The 18,161-nt window shown below is 38.5% G+C and overlaps 2 protein-coding genes across 2 annotated transcripts in view; both read left to right on the top strand.

Annotated features, from left to right (window-relative positions):
* The window catches only part of LOC116083941 (zinc finger protein 728-like), a 43,693-nt gene that overhangs the window by 7,182 nt on the left and 18,350 nt on the right, over positions 1 to 18,161 (top strand). Inside the window, exon 4 of the mRNA XM_031360755.1 lies at positions 786 to 2,040. Within this exon, the coding sequence (XP_031216615.1) occupies positions 786 to 2,040 (1,255 nt within the window). The remainder of the gene's footprint in view (positions 1 to 785; positions 2,041 to 18,161) is intronic.
* On the top strand, positions 8,906 to 10,118 carry LOC116083815 (zinc finger protein 58-like). The gene is made up of 3 exons (XM_031360594.1): positions 8,906 to 9,090; positions 9,572 to 9,648; positions 10,017 to 10,118. Exons 1-3 carry the CDS (start codon positions 8,967 to 8,969, stop codon positions 10,116 to 10,118), a joined length of 303 nt encoding a protein of 100 aa, XP_031216454.1. The 5' UTR covers positions 8,906 to 8,966.

Raw genomic sequence — 18,161 nt, 5'->3', positions numbered from 1 at the left:
CCTTGTTACATGTTGCAGTATTTTTTGGGTATATGCCCAGGAGTGGTATAGCTGGGTCCTCCGATAGTGTTATGTCCAATTTCTGGATGAACCGCCAAACTGATTTCCAGAGTGGTTGTATCAGTTTGCAATCCCACCAGCAATGAAGTAATTTTCCTCTTTCTCCACAAATGCTGTGTTTTTATAAGTGTGTAGTCATAGCTGAAAACTACACATTTAGATAAATTTTGCTTTGCAGAGCTTTGATAGTCTTTCAAAATTTTCTAGCTGCCAATTTTATTTTCTTTTTCTTATTTTGAAACTCTATTTTCTGTGTTTCAGTTTTTAAGGTGAGACTCCTTTACATTATATAATAATATGCTTAGCTCTACCCAATATATTTTTCTAGATGACAGTGTTAATTATTGTATTCTTTATGGACAATGTAACACATTAAGATACTATACCTTAGGTCAATTACAAGTGTTGTGATCATTTGCTTATAAAGATATTATTCCTGATTTCAAGCCATATATATTTTCTCTCTTCATTGGTTAATAGTTATTATGACTTTCTAAATGAGCGCTCCTAGAAGTTGCATACCTTTTATATTTACTGGCAGACATGTTCCCTTAGCAAAGCCTTATGCTGCTTCTAGATTAACTAAAAGGTTTCTCATTATTTGATTTTTAAGGTAATTATATTTTTGATAAAAATTCATAACACTGTATTCATATTAAGAATGAGTAGTATAAGTATAAAGTATAATGGTATGCTTTTATTGATACTTCAATATTTTTTAACAGGATCAAAACCCCATAAATGTAAAGAATGTGGGAAGGCCTTTGATAGGAACTCAGTCCTTATTCAACATCAAAGAATTCATACCGGAGAGAGACCCTACAAATGTGAAGAATGTGGCAAATCTTTTAATTATTCTTCTAGCCTTAAACAGCACCAAAGAATTCATACTGGAGAGAAACCCTACAAATGTGAAGTGTGTGGCAAAGCTTTTAACTGTTCTTCATATCTGGGTAAGCATCAAAGAATCCATACTGGAGAGAAACGCTACAGATGTGAAGAATGTGGTAAACCTTTTACTAATTGTTCAGGACTTATCGTTCACCGAAGAGTTCATACTGGAGAGAAACCCTACAAATGTGAAGAATGTGGTAAGGCCTTTAGTGTTCGCACAACGCTCTCGAAACATCAGAGAATTCATACTGGAGAGAAACCTTACAAATGTGATGAATGTGGAAAGACTTTTAATGTTCACTCAACACTTTCAAAACACCAGAGAATTCACACTGGAGAGAAACCTTACAAATGTGAAGAATGTGGCATGGCCTTTAATGTTCGCTGCATTCTTTCTAAGCACCAGCGAACCCATACTGGAGAGAAACCCTACAAATGTAAAGAATGTGGCAAAGCTTTTAACTGTTCTTCAAGCCTTCACCAACACCAACAAATTCATAGGGGAGAGAAACCCTATAAATGTGATGACTGTGGGCAGGCCTTTAGCTGTTCTTCATATCTGTATAAGCATCGTCGAATCCATACTGGCATGAAACCCTACAAATGCAAGGAATGTGGCAAGGCCTTTTACTGTTCTGTAAACCTTATTTACCACCAGAGAATTCATACTGGGGAGAAACCATATAAATGTAATGAGTGTGGGAAAGCCTTTAGCATTTGCTCAACATTTATGAAACACCAGCGAATACATAGTGGAGAAAAACCCTATAAATGCAAAGAATGTGAGAAAGCCTTTAATAATTGTTATAATCTAATTCAACACCAAAGAATTCATACTGGAGAGAAACCCTACAAATGTAAAGACTGTGGCAAAGCCTTTAATTATACTTCAAGCCTTGCTCAACATGAAAGAATTCACACTGGAGAGAAACCTTACAAATGTGAAGAATGTGGCAAAGCCTTTAACTCTTCTTCAAATCTTAAGCATCATTGGAGACTCCATACTGGTGAGAAGCCTTACAAATGTGAACAATGTGGGAAAGCCTTTAAAAACTGTTCAGGCTTTACTCGGCACTATAGAATTCATACTAGAGAAAACCCGGATTAGTGCAACTACTGTTGCAAAGGCTTCCATAATCATTTACTGATAATTCAACACTAAAGAATTCATATGAGAGAGGAACCTTAGAAATGAAAGGAACAAGGGAAAAGAATTCATATGAGAGAGGAACCTTAGAAATGAAAGGAACAAGGGAAGACCTTTAATTAATAGCTCAACCCTTATTCACCATCCTCCATTACATACTGCAGAGATCTTGTAATGAGAAGAAGATGGCCATGATGAGCAATCTATACTTATGCAACATCAAAATTTTCATTTTACAGAAAGCCTACAAGTGCAAGTAATGGGGAAAATGCTCATTCACCATGAGTGAATTATACTCAAACTGTGTATGTGTACAATGACTTGGGAAGGAATACTGTCAAATACATAAAACTGAGACAACCAAACTCTTACAGTAAACAGCACTATGTACACTATGATGCAAGACTTTACCCATCACATAGATCTTAAGAGATATTCAGGAATTATCATAAGAGACAAATTCCAGGAGTTGTATAAAATTTAGCAAAGCAACAAATACTGCTTACAATTGGCAAGGAAGTATTCGGTGTGATATAAAAACTCATTACACACTTTGGGATCATGCAAATAAGTCTGTGAGGACATCAATATGTTGTAAATCCAAATTATAAGTTCAATTTTGAAAAGTGAAAAGATCACAATGACTAGTGATTTTATCAGAAGAACAAGACTGAGTCCTGAGGTTTCTGAGTCTATTTTTTTCCCCCAAAGACCATATATACATTATTGGAATATGAAGTTTAACGACTTCTGTAAATAAAAATAAGATGTTCTTAATGTATTGTCAGTGTTGTGTTTAGTGTTGGGATTCTTTTTTTACTAAGTTTTACATAGTTTTTTTTTTTTTAATAAGATAGAAAAACTCCTTAGTGAGGTGTGAAGGCTAATATTGGCTATCCACCTGACACCTAGGAAGAAGGAACCTCAACTGAAGAATCATCTCTATCAGATTGGCCTGTGAGTGTAACTGTTACATTCTCTTGAGTTCAATTGATGTAGAAGGATCCAGTCCACTGTGGATGACACAGTCCCTAGGCTGTGGACCTCTATCAAAAAGGTCCCTGAAAATGAAACTAGGAATGAGCCAGCAAGTAGCATTCCTCCATGATCTTTGCTCAGGTTTCTGCCTTAAGTACCTGTATTGGATTCCTTCAATGATGGACTATAATGTGTAAGATGAAATACACCCTTTATTCCCCAAGTAGATTTTGGGTCATGGGGTATATCAAAACAAAGAAATCACAATACATTCTTTATAAAAGTACATGAAGTTTTATTTTACCATTTATGTGCTTTGGTAGTTTTTAATATTATTTAATGGTTTTCAGAACATAAAGAACCTAGGTAACATTTTAATTACTTATTACTGGGGATTTGTGGGACATTTAGTCTGTTCCTAATGTTGATGTGCTTCAGAAAATTTGTAGTATAGTACCCTTTGTGTTATATCATTATTTATCCACTTATTATAATTACTTTTACATCATTTATAGAAATAAAGTTATTCCCCTTTTGACTCTTGTATTTTATGTCAAATTCTGACAGAAATTTACTATAGAACCCCTGCAGCCTTATAATGCACACATTTCTGGTAGTCATTCACATTGGCTGAAATACACAATTATAACATGATGAACTTTAGCTCTGAGAGAACTCTTGAACATGTTTTCAGAAGAAACTTGAGAACTGCTTAAGTAGAAAATAATTTTGAATTAATTGACTTGTTATCAAATGGTCAACTATACATCCTGAAAGACATGCACGCACACACACACACACACACACACACACACATACATACATACATCTGATCTTCATAGAGCTTTGATAAATGATTGCTTTTCAATTTTGATGCTAATTCTAATATTACTAAATTCATGCATCACAATACATTCTTTATAAAAGTACATGAAGTTTTATTTTACCATTTATGTGCTTTGGTAGTTTTTAATATTATTTAATGGTTTTCTGAAATTGCTTTCAAATTACAGTAACAGTGAACATTGTGAGACACACATTCATGTATTATTTCATTGTTTAAAAAATTATTCCTCCTTTTCATTTGGTAGCATACATCATAATATTTGATGTTTATGAGATAGAGGTGAACACTTGAAAAGCATCATATACATTGCTGTTGTTAGAAACAACAGAAACAAAATAATCCTTCATAGCAAGTAGAAAAACTCAGAATGAGATTCTTGCTTATTTGAAAACGTATGTGATGAAAAAATGGTGTAAGCTCTGAATATGGTGTGAAGACAACTGTGCTGCCATTCCAAATCAAACACCAAGCTTAAGAAGTGACTTTTCATTACCTAATTATCTTAATATTTTTATTAATCTCTAGCTACATGTGTAGCAAAGCCATTGCCCTTTAAAACCAATATTATTGCTCTCATTTTCTTTCCACTCAACTTCATCTTATCAATATTGAAATTCCTGACACGTCCTTTCAGTTTCTTTAATACTTGGGTAGTTTTATTTAAGCATTCATGGTATTCTTCATTTTAAGTGCTTATTCCTAATTGACCCAGAGTAACTAGTTGTATATGTGCAGTGGTGAGTTTTGTTACACTGCTTTGGGTTTCAGGCAGATTGTACTTACACGCCCACCCAAGAGCTATTTTTGGATCCGGAAATGAAAGACACACACATTACCTTATTTTTAAAATGCTTGGTTATCTCAAAGGCTGGGCACTCCTAAACCTTCCCCTGCTATCTAAGGCCCAATTTTCCAACATATATGCTGTAGGATATGGTTTCAATACATTTGTCAACTATATAATGATAAGAGTAGCAAATCTAGCTCCTCAAACAAGTATGATTTTCATGGTAAGAACATTTAGCATCCTTTAGGCTACTGTGTTACAGATTTCAAATTATTAGGTGTCAGGGTCCTGTAGTGATAGTGCTCCGTGTGTGTGTGTGTGTGTGTGTGTGTGTGTGTGTGTGTGTGTGTGCGCGCGCCTTTTCTGAGCCTGGTGAATCAAGTGCCCCCAGGGTCCACAGTAGCACGGATCTTCCTTTTCTAGCTCCTGAAACTCATCTCTCCCCATTTCTTTTTTGTTAAGTTTGTGAGAATTTTGGTGCCATCTCAAACAGGACATTCTCAGTGAGCATGAGAACCAAGGAGGCATCAAGAGCCACTGGGAGTTAAAAGAAATTAATGAATGTTAAGATGGTTTTCTTTCCCACATTAGTGTATTGCTCCCTTATTTAAAACTACAACTGAGTGGTGTGAACTTTTTAAAAGTAAGGCTAAAATTATGACATATGGCCCAGAGATATATTTCCTAATATTTCCGACACAGACGACTCACATTCACAATTATCTCCTGTTGTGGATCCAGAGGTGAAAACCAACCTGACTCCTCAAGAATGTGCCGCAGACTCTGCTTCTTCCCTTCTACTCTCTACCTTGGGTTGCCAGGAACAAACTCAGGAACCAGAGAAATCGCCCTACCTTGGTTCCAGGAATTCCTTCACACAGACTTCTGGGAAATGTAGTCTGGATACTGGGACGTCACAGGGAGCTAACTAGTAAATCCCCAGCAGGCTTTTGCTTGACATAACAGCGGTCTTCTCCAAAGTTTTGCGGGAGTCCTGTGCAGCTGTTACTTTGCTGTTGTCTGTGATGTGGAATTTGGTCCAGCAAGCCTGAGGTTTCGTCTCTGAGGGAGCAAACCTGAGCTCAGTGGGAGGGCAGAAGAAGCTGCTTGGACCTGCCATGCTGAACTGGTTGGGACTCCTGAGGTTGCAGGTCAGGGCGACCTTTGGACACTGGGTGCTGCTTGAGTTCACCCTGTACTTCTGGTACACCTGAGCACCCTGCTAGCCTAGGAGTAGATAATAGTGCAAGGGCCAGGACTTAAAACTAATGATGGTCAGTTGACTACCTGTCTCTGAGATAGTTCAGGAATTCATGGAACTACTTTGCCAGGAAACGTGCTTCACCAGTTGCTCCGTTCTCACGTGGATTCAGTCAGATTCTGTTGTGGGAAATATTGCACATTCCTGCGCTTGTGTCTCTGCCCGGGCAGCCTAGCCAGCCATGCACTGGCGGGCAATGGCCGATCTGTTTTTATCTTGTGGAGACTGACTCAGAACTCCAAAATCTCTCCACCCAGCTCACTCACTAAGTTCACTCTGGCGAGTTGTTACCACACCAGCCCCATGCTTCAAAACCCCCATGACCTTTGTGGTGCACCTCAGGCAAATCCACGCTTTGCCTCCATACCTTTCTCTCTTAAACCCAGAAGATCATCTGCATGAAGGAAAACATAACACAGTCTTAGTTCAGAAACAACGGTAATTCAATCTCTGAGCGCAACAATTAAAATCCTAATTTGTGAGTCCTATTAAATCTGATTCCTCTGGTGGCAAATCCTGCCGGATCAGCCATTGAAACCGGGAGAGTTGTAATTATGTCTTGTCCTCACACTATCCCCATCCAAAAGGACTTTTCTCTCCTGCTTCCTTTCTTCCCCTCTCCAACCAGGAAGTTCTGCCTACTCGCCCAGTGATTGGCTTCTTTATTCATTAGGGGATTGGTTCACAAGAAGTCACCTGAGTATGTCCGCAGCCTCTCCTAGGAAAGCAAAATTAGCATCAACATACAAACAGCGTCAGGCCCATCCACAACAAGATTCCTCAATATCTTTAGAAGAAAGGGGTTTCTTGTCCCTCCTATACTTTGTACCCGGCTTATTGTAATGGTCGTGGGGACTGATTTGTTTTTATTTTCCGTGTCATTGAAAGAACTAAAAGGATAAATCCGAGGTGCAACAGGTAGCAGGTGGGAAATTCATGAATATAGGAGACTAATGTGCCAGAATGAGCTGCTATAGAAAAGTTTTGACCAGGGGTGAGAGCACACACATGAACCAGAGAGAGGTCCTCTTGTGGGGAATCTGAACTCTGTTTCACCTTGAGGACTGGGTTTCTTAAACCTTAAAAAGGGCCTCCATACCTAATTTAGGGTTGAGTAATTGTAAAAAAGACAATGTGTGCTTGACCCACAATGGTTATGTCTGCATGTCGTTTTGTTTTGCTTTTTGTTTTTGTTTCTGGTTTGTTTTTTTTTTTTCCCAAGACAGAATTTCTCTGGCTCACTTTGTAGACCAGGCTAACCTGGAACTCACATAGATCCCCCTGCCTCTGCCTCCTTAGTCTTGGAATTGAAGGCATTCACCATGACACCGGGAGTGTTAACATGTTCTCATTTCACATTGAAATTGTTGAGCTGTTTTTAAACTAAAGATACAGTATTGTAAGTTATAGAAGAATGAGGTAAAATAGTTTTTACCATATACTAGTGATGTCAGAAAGCCAAGGCTCTGGAACTCCCTGAGCAATGGATGCTCTGGAACAGTGAAAGAGGGAGAAGCTCATGGTCCTGTTGCCCTGAATGCTGGATGTGTGTGAGGATTATGTGGGGTACATCTTAGAATCCGAGAAGATACTGTTTGAGATGAGCATAACAATACTTAGAAAGACTATCTAAAGCTTTATCACACAATTATTTAAAACTGCCCCATTAATACATACTCTGCTAATTTTTTCCTGTATTAATAAAAAGAAAAAAATAATGTATGACTATTCTTGGTGGCCATTCTGGGACATTACTCAATGAGGCATGAAAAATATATATTCTGAAATTGGAAAATTTTGAAATAATAAAATGGCATAGCAAACATGTTGCTCAACTATAGCACATGGATTCATGGTATCATATGTGCAGAACACTCTTTAGGAATGTCACAAACATCAACCATTATCCATCAGAGAAAAGGTAGAAGGAAACCTGACTAAAGAACAATGAATTCTATTCTATGTTAAATTCTCAGTGTGCTTTTAATCACTGATTTCCCCATATGTTCAGAAACTTGAATGATATTAGTCTGTGTGTTCTTCCTTTACTGTTCTACCCCTTGTCTCCTCCATCTCCTGTCCCTTGTCACTGTGCTTTCTGTCACTGCTGAACTCTGGACAAATCTAGAAACCCAGACAACAGCCAGAGCCACCTCACCAGAGCAGTATTCTCACTTCATTTCATATTCATGGATGTGCATTTTTAGTGTTGACAAGTACCTTCTCCTTCACCATCATTTTCTGCTGTGAGAAATGTTTATATGTGTGATATGTAATCCAAGCATATAGCAATAAACAAATGCTTCTGTGGATGCATTCATTTTACATTTCATCTGTCTCCAGTGTATAGAATCCATATGGCCTTATAGCATCTTTTACCTTGTTTTTCCTTAAAGATGGGTTCATGGTGAGACCATATATATAAGCACCTTTGATGTGTCTGCAGAATATTACTCAGTGATGTGAGAAATACTTCTAGCTTTCATCCTTACACAGAATCTAGAGTTGTGTCCACAGGCACATGATGCCTGTGTTAGGGTTTCTATTGCTATGATAAAGGCCATGAGGAAAGGCAACTTGGAGAAGAAAGGGCTCATTTCAGCTTACAACTTCAGGTAATAGTTCATCACTGAGGGAATTCAAGGCAGGAACCAGAGCAGAGGCCACAGAAGAGCACTGCTTATTGGCTTGTTCTTCGTGGCTTCCTCAGCCTGCTTTCCTATACCATAAAGAAACACCTCCCCAGTGGGGTCACATCCATACTGTAGATATCTCATTATCAACACTAATTAGGAAAATGCCACAGGCTTGGCTACAGGACCATCTTGTGGAGACACTTTTTTCAAATATTATCCACTCTCTTCAAATAATACTAGCTAGTGTCAAGTTAACTAGAGAACTATCAAGCAGAGTTCATCTTGGTATTTAAATGATTTTAGTGGTTTTAATTAATTTAAACTATGATATTATTCATTGGTCTTCATTTCAGGAAATGCTGTCATTCAGGGATGTGGCCATTGATTTCTCTCCAGAGGAGTGGGAGTACCTGGAGCCTGTTCAGTGGGATCTGTACAGGGATGTGATGTTGGAGAATTACAGCAACCTTGTGTTCCTGGGTGAGCATTGTATCTATAGAGAATTCGTATCTCACCATCAACATGTAACTTCCTCACTCTGTACAATGTCTCATGGGAGTATTTGCTTTTCAACAGTGAACATTCTTAAAATTATGAAAATAAAGTTTCATATTCTTAAAAAAATTAGGTTGTTGTACAGATAAGAACCACTTCATTGTTTTTCTCTTTGTGTGTTTAACCTTTCTGTGTTAGAAGTATATATGTTTCACTATTAAAAATTCAAGGGCATGAGGCTTGGAGTGCACTTATTAATTAAAGTGTTTAACAATTCAGTTTTAATATTTTTCCCTTTAAATGAAACTCAGGATCTGGATATTGTATGTTCCTATATGTATTCTGGTAATCCTGTCAGAAACCTTTTTAAGGAAATAATTCTCTTTCCTTGTAAACACTGTACTTGAAGGGACATCAATTCTCAGTAGAGGAACTCTTAAACAATGTTTCATTTTCCTACAAACAGGTCTTGCTGTCTCTAAGCCACAGCTGGTGACATTTCTGGAGCAAAGACAAGAGTCTACTGGTGTAAAGAGACAAGTGGTAAAAACAGTGTTCCCAGGTTGGTAGGAAAGAAGAGGTCAGAGCAAAGTGAAGGCGCAATGATCCAACAGAAAGCTCAGCTTTCCCATATACCTTGAACACGGTGTTGTTGTCAAGAAAATCTTAGGTCTCTCTCTCTTGTGTTTGGTTTCAGAGAAGGACATCTCTCAAATATTCTTGATGGTTTATGTGTCTTCAGCTTTGTCTTTCCCCAGCAGTGAGCTGTGCCTGCACTTACAATGACTTCCAGGGCTCTTCATTTTGTTGAGTCTCCATTATAAAGTGAGACCCAGGGAAATGACAATCAATAGAGGTCAGACTAAAAGTCATTTATCCACTGTGATTGGGAGCAGACTCATGCCAGAAAGATCTCTACACCAAAGAGAATATTAATTGGGTCAAACCCACAATTCCATCACACAGAGACAGGCAGGGGCAGATGGCTCAACACTTTCACTTCTGTTTACTAAAACAGTTTGGGGTGGAGAGCAGTTGGATAGAAGTCAAACAAACTGTAGTTACTTTGGGAAGTTCATTTCTCACTGGATTTAGGGGAGAGTCAAAGCCCAACTGATTTTATAAGGGCATGTATTGGGCCATTCCATCCACTAACTTAACAGAAGTCCTTATGCTTTTTTAGTGAAGTTTTACAAGCAGTTAGTTATGGGGACCAGACCATTTGACCTAGTTAGATAATAATGAGAGATCTTGCTAAGCCTTTAGGTGTTCAGCCATGGGTCCTTATGACAACAGTTATTGTGCCAGGGATTTTGGGCCTCTCTTCCATGGTAATTAATAGATGTAAGTCTCTTACCGAGTTATAAGGTTCCTCCCCCCACCCTTTATAAGGAAAAATATTATATCATATGCTTGAATCTGCCAGCACAAGTTGAGCAATTCTGTGGGTATCAAGGATTAAAAAAGACACAGAGACAAAAGATAGATTGAGGAGCCCTGACAGTGAATACTGCACCGGCCTTGAGTTTAATCAGTACAGCCTTTTTATACTCTTAAGTGCCATGGGGAACAAAACCACATTCCAGCAGAAGCAATGGCTGACATATACAAAGGCTATCTGTTTGTATCCTGAGGACTCCCTGTTCCTTCCACCAAGGTCAGTAGAACTTAGAGCCCTTAGGCTTGAGCCTGAAAGGTGTCTCCTCCTAATGGTTCATGCATCAGCAGGGCAGGAGCTCTGCCCACTCCCTGAACATCCTGTCAGGCCAGCAACCCCTGACCTGTTCTGACTTGCCTAGCAGACAGACTCTGACTCTGCTTCAGAAGCAGGCAAATGGCTCCTGACCATCATATACAAAGACCAACTCTTATTTGGATATATACCAGGTCACAATCCATTAAAGATACCAGAAAATTTATAAATCTGTTGTACCCCAGACACATCAGAGTTTGTAAAATGTCAGAGTTCAGTCATTAGATACCTATTAGGCATAGTCTTATAGGAAACATTATGGCTAGTATTACCATAAGTCCCATGGAAGAAGAGATACTATGGTCCCTATTTCTAAGGTCTCCTGTTGAATTCTGCAAACTTCCTCCATGTGTGCATAGGCTCACTGGCTCTCAGGTTTATAATGGGAGCAAGGCTGAGGAGCCAGTCCAGGTGTATCTGGAAGGTGACTCAGAATGACTGCTCTGGGTGAGCTCTCACAGTCCACATATCCTTCTCCTCAGGCCACATTGCTTTCTGGCTGTGGTGGGTTCACATATGGCACATGCACCTTAGTTGAAGTAAGTGCCCACAGCTCAGCCTGCTGTGCTGATTGGCCCTGTGGCAGAGCTTCTGTCTTATACTATCTCTCACTCTGTTGAGGACTGCTTACAGAATCAGACACTGACCTCTCAGCTCAGGGATTAGCTCTGTTAGCAGTAGGAGAAATCAAAGCAAGGAGACAGGGTATGGCTATTTGAACTAGCATGTAGTTCCCATACCATTTGGATGGCAGGTATTGGTACAAGATTTCCCTGTATCCCCAACTATCAGATCAAGAGGCATCGAATGCAGAGTAATTGCAGTGAGTGCTTCCTTTTGAGACATCTAGACTGTGGATGCTGAGTCTAAGAAGCTCCTCAGCATGAGAGGATCCATCCCCCTGTCTTGTGAGACATGAGGAGTAATTCATCTTCCCTGCACATAAGGATTAGGAATTCCTGGTCTGGCTTACAGGCTGGAGGGAGACAGGAGCAGCAGATACTGGCAAGTCCTATTCCCCATGCATCCTTATCCTGTGATGAGGCTAGCATGCATGTACTCTGATAAGTCTGTGTCACAAAGGAGGGTAAGTGTACTATTTGATCCTAGGTATGTCCTCCATACAAGTGTAGTGTAGATTTATTCCTTTTTACTCAAACATTCAATTTCATTAGTTACATTTTTTTAAAATACATCTGATTTTTTAAAGATTTATTTATGTATATGGGTACACACTGTAGCTGTACAGATAGTTGTGAGCCTTCATCTGGTTGTTGGGAATTGACTTTTAGGACCTCTGCTCTCTCTGGTCAACCCCACTTGCTCTGGTAGACTCCACTTGCTCAGTCCCTGCTCACGCCAACCCAAAGATTTATTTATTCATTATTATAAATAAGTACACTGTATCTGTCTTCAGATGCACTAGAAGAAGGTTTCAGATCTCATTACAGGTGGTTGTGAGCCACCATGTGGTTGCTGGGATTTGAACTCAAGACCTTTGGAAGAGCAGTTGGTGCTCTTACCTGCTGAGCCATCTCATCAGCCCCCATCTGATTTTGAATATTATTACATATTAAGTAAACTTTGACTTCAATTTTGTTCAAATTTAGGCTTAACTCTGGTAACATGTACAGAAGTCTGTACCATGGAAGGTATAAATTTGCCTTTCCTTAAAAAATTATCTCTGTAAAAGAATTACATTTGCATTACCATGACTACAACCCAATTTTGGGGACATTGATTATATTAAATTGCTCATTATGTGACCAAACATTAACTATCATGTATTTATTATAGTTGCTGTAACTGCTTTGACTAAATTGGAAAACTTGGTAACTCTCATTAGATTAGGGTTTAGTAAATGAAATAATTTATTCCTGTTAAAATTTTTATCCTCAAAGATTACCATTTTTATTTTATTTTTTTTTAAAGATTCATTTATTTACTACAGTACAATGTCTTCTTACATGTATTCCTATATACCAGAAGAGGGCACCAGATTTCATAGGTGGTTTTGAGCCATTATGTGGTTGCTGGGAGTTGAACTCAGGACCTCTGGAAGAGCAGCTCTTAACAACTGAGCCATCTCTCTAGCCCCATAAAATTACCATTTTTAAACCAAAACTCTTTTATACCAAAGATATTTTAGCTATAAGTATAATCCCTGGAGTGTGGTGATTCAGGGAACAAAAATTAACAAAGAGACAAGAACCCAATAGAGCTCAGCCTGATTTTAAGAGACCCATCTCTAGACAGGAATCCAGATCACTATCTTCCCCCCCCCCATATACACACACCCTGTCTCCCCCTCACACAATCCCTCCCTCCCCATCTCCTCAGAGAGTGTAGATGCTCCCCCTGAGTATTCCCCTTCTGTGGAATATCAAGTCTCTGCAGGTCTGGTTCATCCTCTCCCACTGAGGCCAGACAAGGCAGCCTAGTTAGGGGAATGGGATCCATACAGGCAACAGCCTTAGAGACAGCCCCCTCTCCAGTTGTTGGGGACACATACGAACACAGAGTTGCACATCTGCTCTATATATGTCAGAGGCCTTTGTCCCATCCGTGTATGCCTTTTGATTGGTTCAGTCTCTGAGAGCACCCAAAAGTCTAGGCTAGTTGACTCTGTTGGTTTTCCTGTGGAGTTCCTATCCCCTGCAGGACCCTCAGTCCTTCCCCCAACTCCTCCATAAGACTCCTTGACCTCCAGCCAATGTTTGGCTGTAAGCCTCTGCATCTGTTTCAGTCAGCTGTTGGCTGGAGCTTCTCAGATAACAGTTATTCTAAGCTGTTCTAACTTGTAACTGTGTCCTTTCTTTAGACAGTATTTGTGCCTAGAGCCACAGACATTTATTTTATTAATACATGTTAGAAGCAGGCAATGGCCATCACTGCACGCTCTACTCTGCAGTCAGTGACTGATATTCCCTATCCTAGTACAAATTAAAACAATCTAAAGCAAATGAAGTAAACTCAAATACTGTGTGTGCCTATACTATGCCTTTCCTATCTTGTCAAGCAGGAAAAGACACCAAAAATTCCCGTGTGGACCACGTTAGACAGAATATGAGTATCCTGCGAAGCAAGTAAAACAGTCTTATACCAGAGAGCTTATGATCCAGCTCTCTGCCTAGATCTGCCAACTTCATTCTTTTCCTCTCAGAGCATCCTGTAAATTCCCACAGCAGGGTTCCTCAGCACTGCCAGTAGACTCTTTGTTTAAACTTTCCCAGTCAGCACTGGAGTCACTTGAGTCACATGACTCGTTTTTTAGTGCCATTCAGTTACTCACCCAACAAAACAAAACAAAACAAAAAACAAAAAACAAACAAACAAAAAAAACTCTCTCAGGCTAGCAACTTAAATTACTAGTGGATTTGTGCCCAGCCCTATGTTGGGCACCACATATTGTGAGAAATATTTAAAAAGATTGACCTGGAAACTCTCCACAGTGGTGCTGAAAGGCCATGGACTCTTTGGAGTGGTTTCAGCCACTCTTGCCAACTCTCTTGCCCCTCCAGGCCGGTCCCGCTCTGGTATTGGCACTGGTGGTTACAACACTACTGTCCTGGCAGGGTCCCTCTAGATCCTCTTCCACACAAATCCCACATACCCCCACAGGCTGCCAGCTCTCTGCCATTGGTGGACCCACATTTCAGTAACCAAGTAAATCAAAACTCAAGGCTTTATTAACCAATCAGATTTATGTATCAATATAAACTCAGTTACAAGATGCCAATACACTAAAAGCCTTATCCTGATATTTCTAACCTTTTATAAATACCAGAAAATGTCTCATGCCATTTCTCTGGAGCACCATTCTGGTTCTTCTCCCTCACCTCTCCTGTGACCTCTTTCTCTCTGTCCCCCAAACTCTTCACCTGCCTCCCTTTTGCTGTCCAATCACAGGCCTGCCACTGCCCTAATGTGACTGGACAGAAAAAATCCTGCAACACCTGTCAGCAAGCATAACCAAAGTATCACTAATAGTGTCAGGGGTTGATTGGTTCTTACCCATGTGTTGGGTCTCAAGTTGGGCCAGTCATTGATTGGCCATTCCCTCAGTCTCTCCTGCATTTCTTGTAGATGGAACAAATTTTGAGCCAAAAGTTTTGTGGTGGATTAGTTTGTGTTATCACTCCACTGGGGGTCCTACCTGGCCATATCAGGTTCCATTATCCATATCTCTTTAGCTGAGGCTCCTAGCAGTGTGGATATGGAGACTGAAGTGACTCAATTTCTTTAATTGGCCAAAGTTTAACAAAATTAGCAAAGACATAAGTGACTAGTTAGTTTGTTTTTGTTAATATGAATAGACCTTCAGAACTTTAGGCACTTTAATGAATTTTGATCCTTAAGTATACTATCTTTAAGTCTCATCCTCCATAAGGCCTGTGTAACATAGTCAGAACTTCTATCACTTGGCTTCAAGCTGTAAAGTTTTGTTTGCCTCTTTAATAATAGAATTTATCTAACTTAAATAATTTAATAATTTTACTAGAGATAAAGCTTCAAATCATTTCTTTGTAACCTTTTAAAATGGTCTCGCCAATCCTGTGATAGAAAATTTACATGTCAGCAAGAGGCTTGGAGATGTTAGTAGCACTGGATAACAGATCAACTTTGTAAACAACCAAGAGGAGACAGTGTAAACAGGAGTTCAGTCTGTATCTAATGGAAGAATCAACTGAGATTCCTCATTTGCTTTGGACTAGGCATCTGAACCTTTACATATATCTCCCTTCATTAAGCAATTTCAAGTGGAGACATGATAATGTAAGAAGTAAATTTACCATTTGTTCTAAGAAAACTTCATGAAGAGATTGGTATTAAAAAATATCTATTTTCATGAGGCCCCCTTACTTATAACAGTTTTCTCCTGACTGCAGAGGCTGATCCCACAACCCAGTTTTAGGTTTTTTGGCTGTGGCCTATATACCCTACTGCCTCCAGAAAGCCATGAAAATCCACGCAATTAATGCCTCATTCCATACAACCAGCTGAAAGCAGTGACTGGATACCCAGTCGAGGCTTCAGTGACCTTGCCTATATCCCCCCTTTGGAAGGACTATTAACACCTTATATGCCCAGGCATGATTATTTTTAGCAAGCACAGCTATAGTTAAGAAGATGGTAATTATTCAACTTAGAAGATACTGTGTAATATCAACTAAATTAGAAGAAGAATAAGTCCAAACTACACAGAAGGTAATGTGATAAATTAATATTACCTATGCACATACTAATAAAACATTATGCTTTTTTCCCCTTTACCTCAATCTAGACTAGACAAAATATCCCCACCTATCTCCTCGAAGGACCAGGAAATATATAGTGTCAGGAAATACATTGATCATTTAAGGATTCTCTGGCCTTGATTTAATTGGGGAACTTCTTTCATGTGTCCCCTAAGAGTAAATATGTTAGCTGAAAAAATAATGGATAAAACTTTTCAGTTTAGTCACCTTATATTATTTCTATAGATTGTGAATGAGTGATCAAATAATCTGCTCAATGTATGCTGTCTCAGCTGTTGTTCTGTGCCTTATGTTTTGTCCCTTTCCCAAACCAACAATTACTAATACCAGAGGCAGGCCAGGGTCCTAAAATTTCGAAAGTTTCTCTTTCGTTGATTCAAACTATTTGTTTTATGTTGTAAAATAGGATCTTTCAATACTGCAGATGAGGCTACTTGACAATATTTTCTCAGCAGGAATGTTTAGCTTGGGTGAGCAGTTGGATAGAACTCAGGCAAAATGAAGTCACACTGGGTGACTCAGTAACTGCCCTTTTACTGTTTCTATCTCTCATAAAATTGCACATTTTCTATGTGCCTAAGTGTGAAACCAGAGCTTCTCCATTTCACCCACATGTTAATGAAAATCATCTCATCTGACTTCTTTGTGAATGACAACGATATCCTCTAAAGGTTTTCTTATCACATACTCAGTAATAAGGATTTAAAACACATGCCCTTCATGGATAAATATTAAAAGATCAAAACTGTCTGCAACTAGGAGGATGTGCTTAACAGATCACCAATAAGCTTTCAGAATTTTGTGGATCTAAGAATTTTTCTTTCTACTTGACAATTTGATATTCTGTGCTGCTACTTGGAAGTATGCATTACTTATAATTATTTGTTGAAAGTACCTTATGTATTTCACTGAATGGATAAAGCACATTGATAAAAACACATCAGGGCAGTCAGTGCAAGATGGCAATATCTGTGAACTCTGCTTCTGTGGATTTCCACTTCACAGGAAATACAAGTCTCTAGTTTTTTCTGCTTTATACATTGTCTTTCTCCATTCAGTGCTCAATGGTTGTTTAATCTCATAAATGAATAAATATTTTAAATGTGTTATTTTTATCACTGGCAAGTACAACTTACTCCATTAATCCCAGCACTTGGTAGATAGAGGATCTCAGAATTTGAGTCTAGCCTAGTTTACATAGCCCAAGATAGTCAGGACTACTCAGACAAACTCTGTTTCAAAAACCAACAACAAAGAAACAGAGAACTAGGTAATTTTGTCATCAATTTATTGACAGATATGGTGGTCTATTATTCACATGGGAAACTAAAGATTTATCATAACTTGACATCTTTCAGATAAATATTTTCTTTTCAGTGAAAGAAAACATGAATTGTTAAGATATATTATTTAACCTTCTGGAGGTAGTATGCAATGTATCTTTTATACATTCAAAACTAAATAAACTAAATGTCTATGCTGAATATAAGAGTTGTGTATTTTCAATGTTCATCCAATCTCATATAAGCACAATAAATCTTTTCTTCAGGCTTGTCTCCTTTATAATTTCATAGATTTCTGGCCATATGATATTTGTTACTTGATGGGCATATTTCTGTTAGAAAACTGCCCTTACAACTTGCTTACCTATTTAGCTTTGAATAATATGCCACTATTTTTAGGTTCTATTTGGTTGTCCACTATAAATATAGATAATTTACACCTACTCTATTTTGTTAATTATCCTCTATGTCTACAGGTATTGAAATATACTGCAGATGTTTATTTAGGGTTAAATATATAAATTAATGTTTTCATTTTAAGATTAAGCATTGTAAGTATAAAGAATATTCCTTAGTTCTTGTTCACATCTCAACTTTTCCTCAACAGAAGGAATATACAATGAGTTTAATGATCACGGCAAGGCCACTGATCATAATTTATGACTTATGTCTATGGTTTAAAGAATGTGACAAAAGATTTTTTTTTAACTTTTATTGCATTATCAGAAAAGTTACATGATTTCAATTTATCTGAATTTGTTA

The sequence above is a fragment of the Mastomys coucha genome, unplaced genomic scaffold, assembly GCF_008632895.1.
Source record: "Mastomys coucha isolate ucsf_1 unplaced genomic scaffold, UCSF_Mcou_1 pScaffold8, whole genome shotgun sequence".
Classification (NCBI taxonomy): domain Eukaryota; kingdom Metazoa; phylum Chordata; class Mammalia; order Rodentia; family Muridae; genus Mastomys; species Mastomys coucha.
This window is presented reverse-complemented; position numbering and strand designations above follow the sequence as displayed.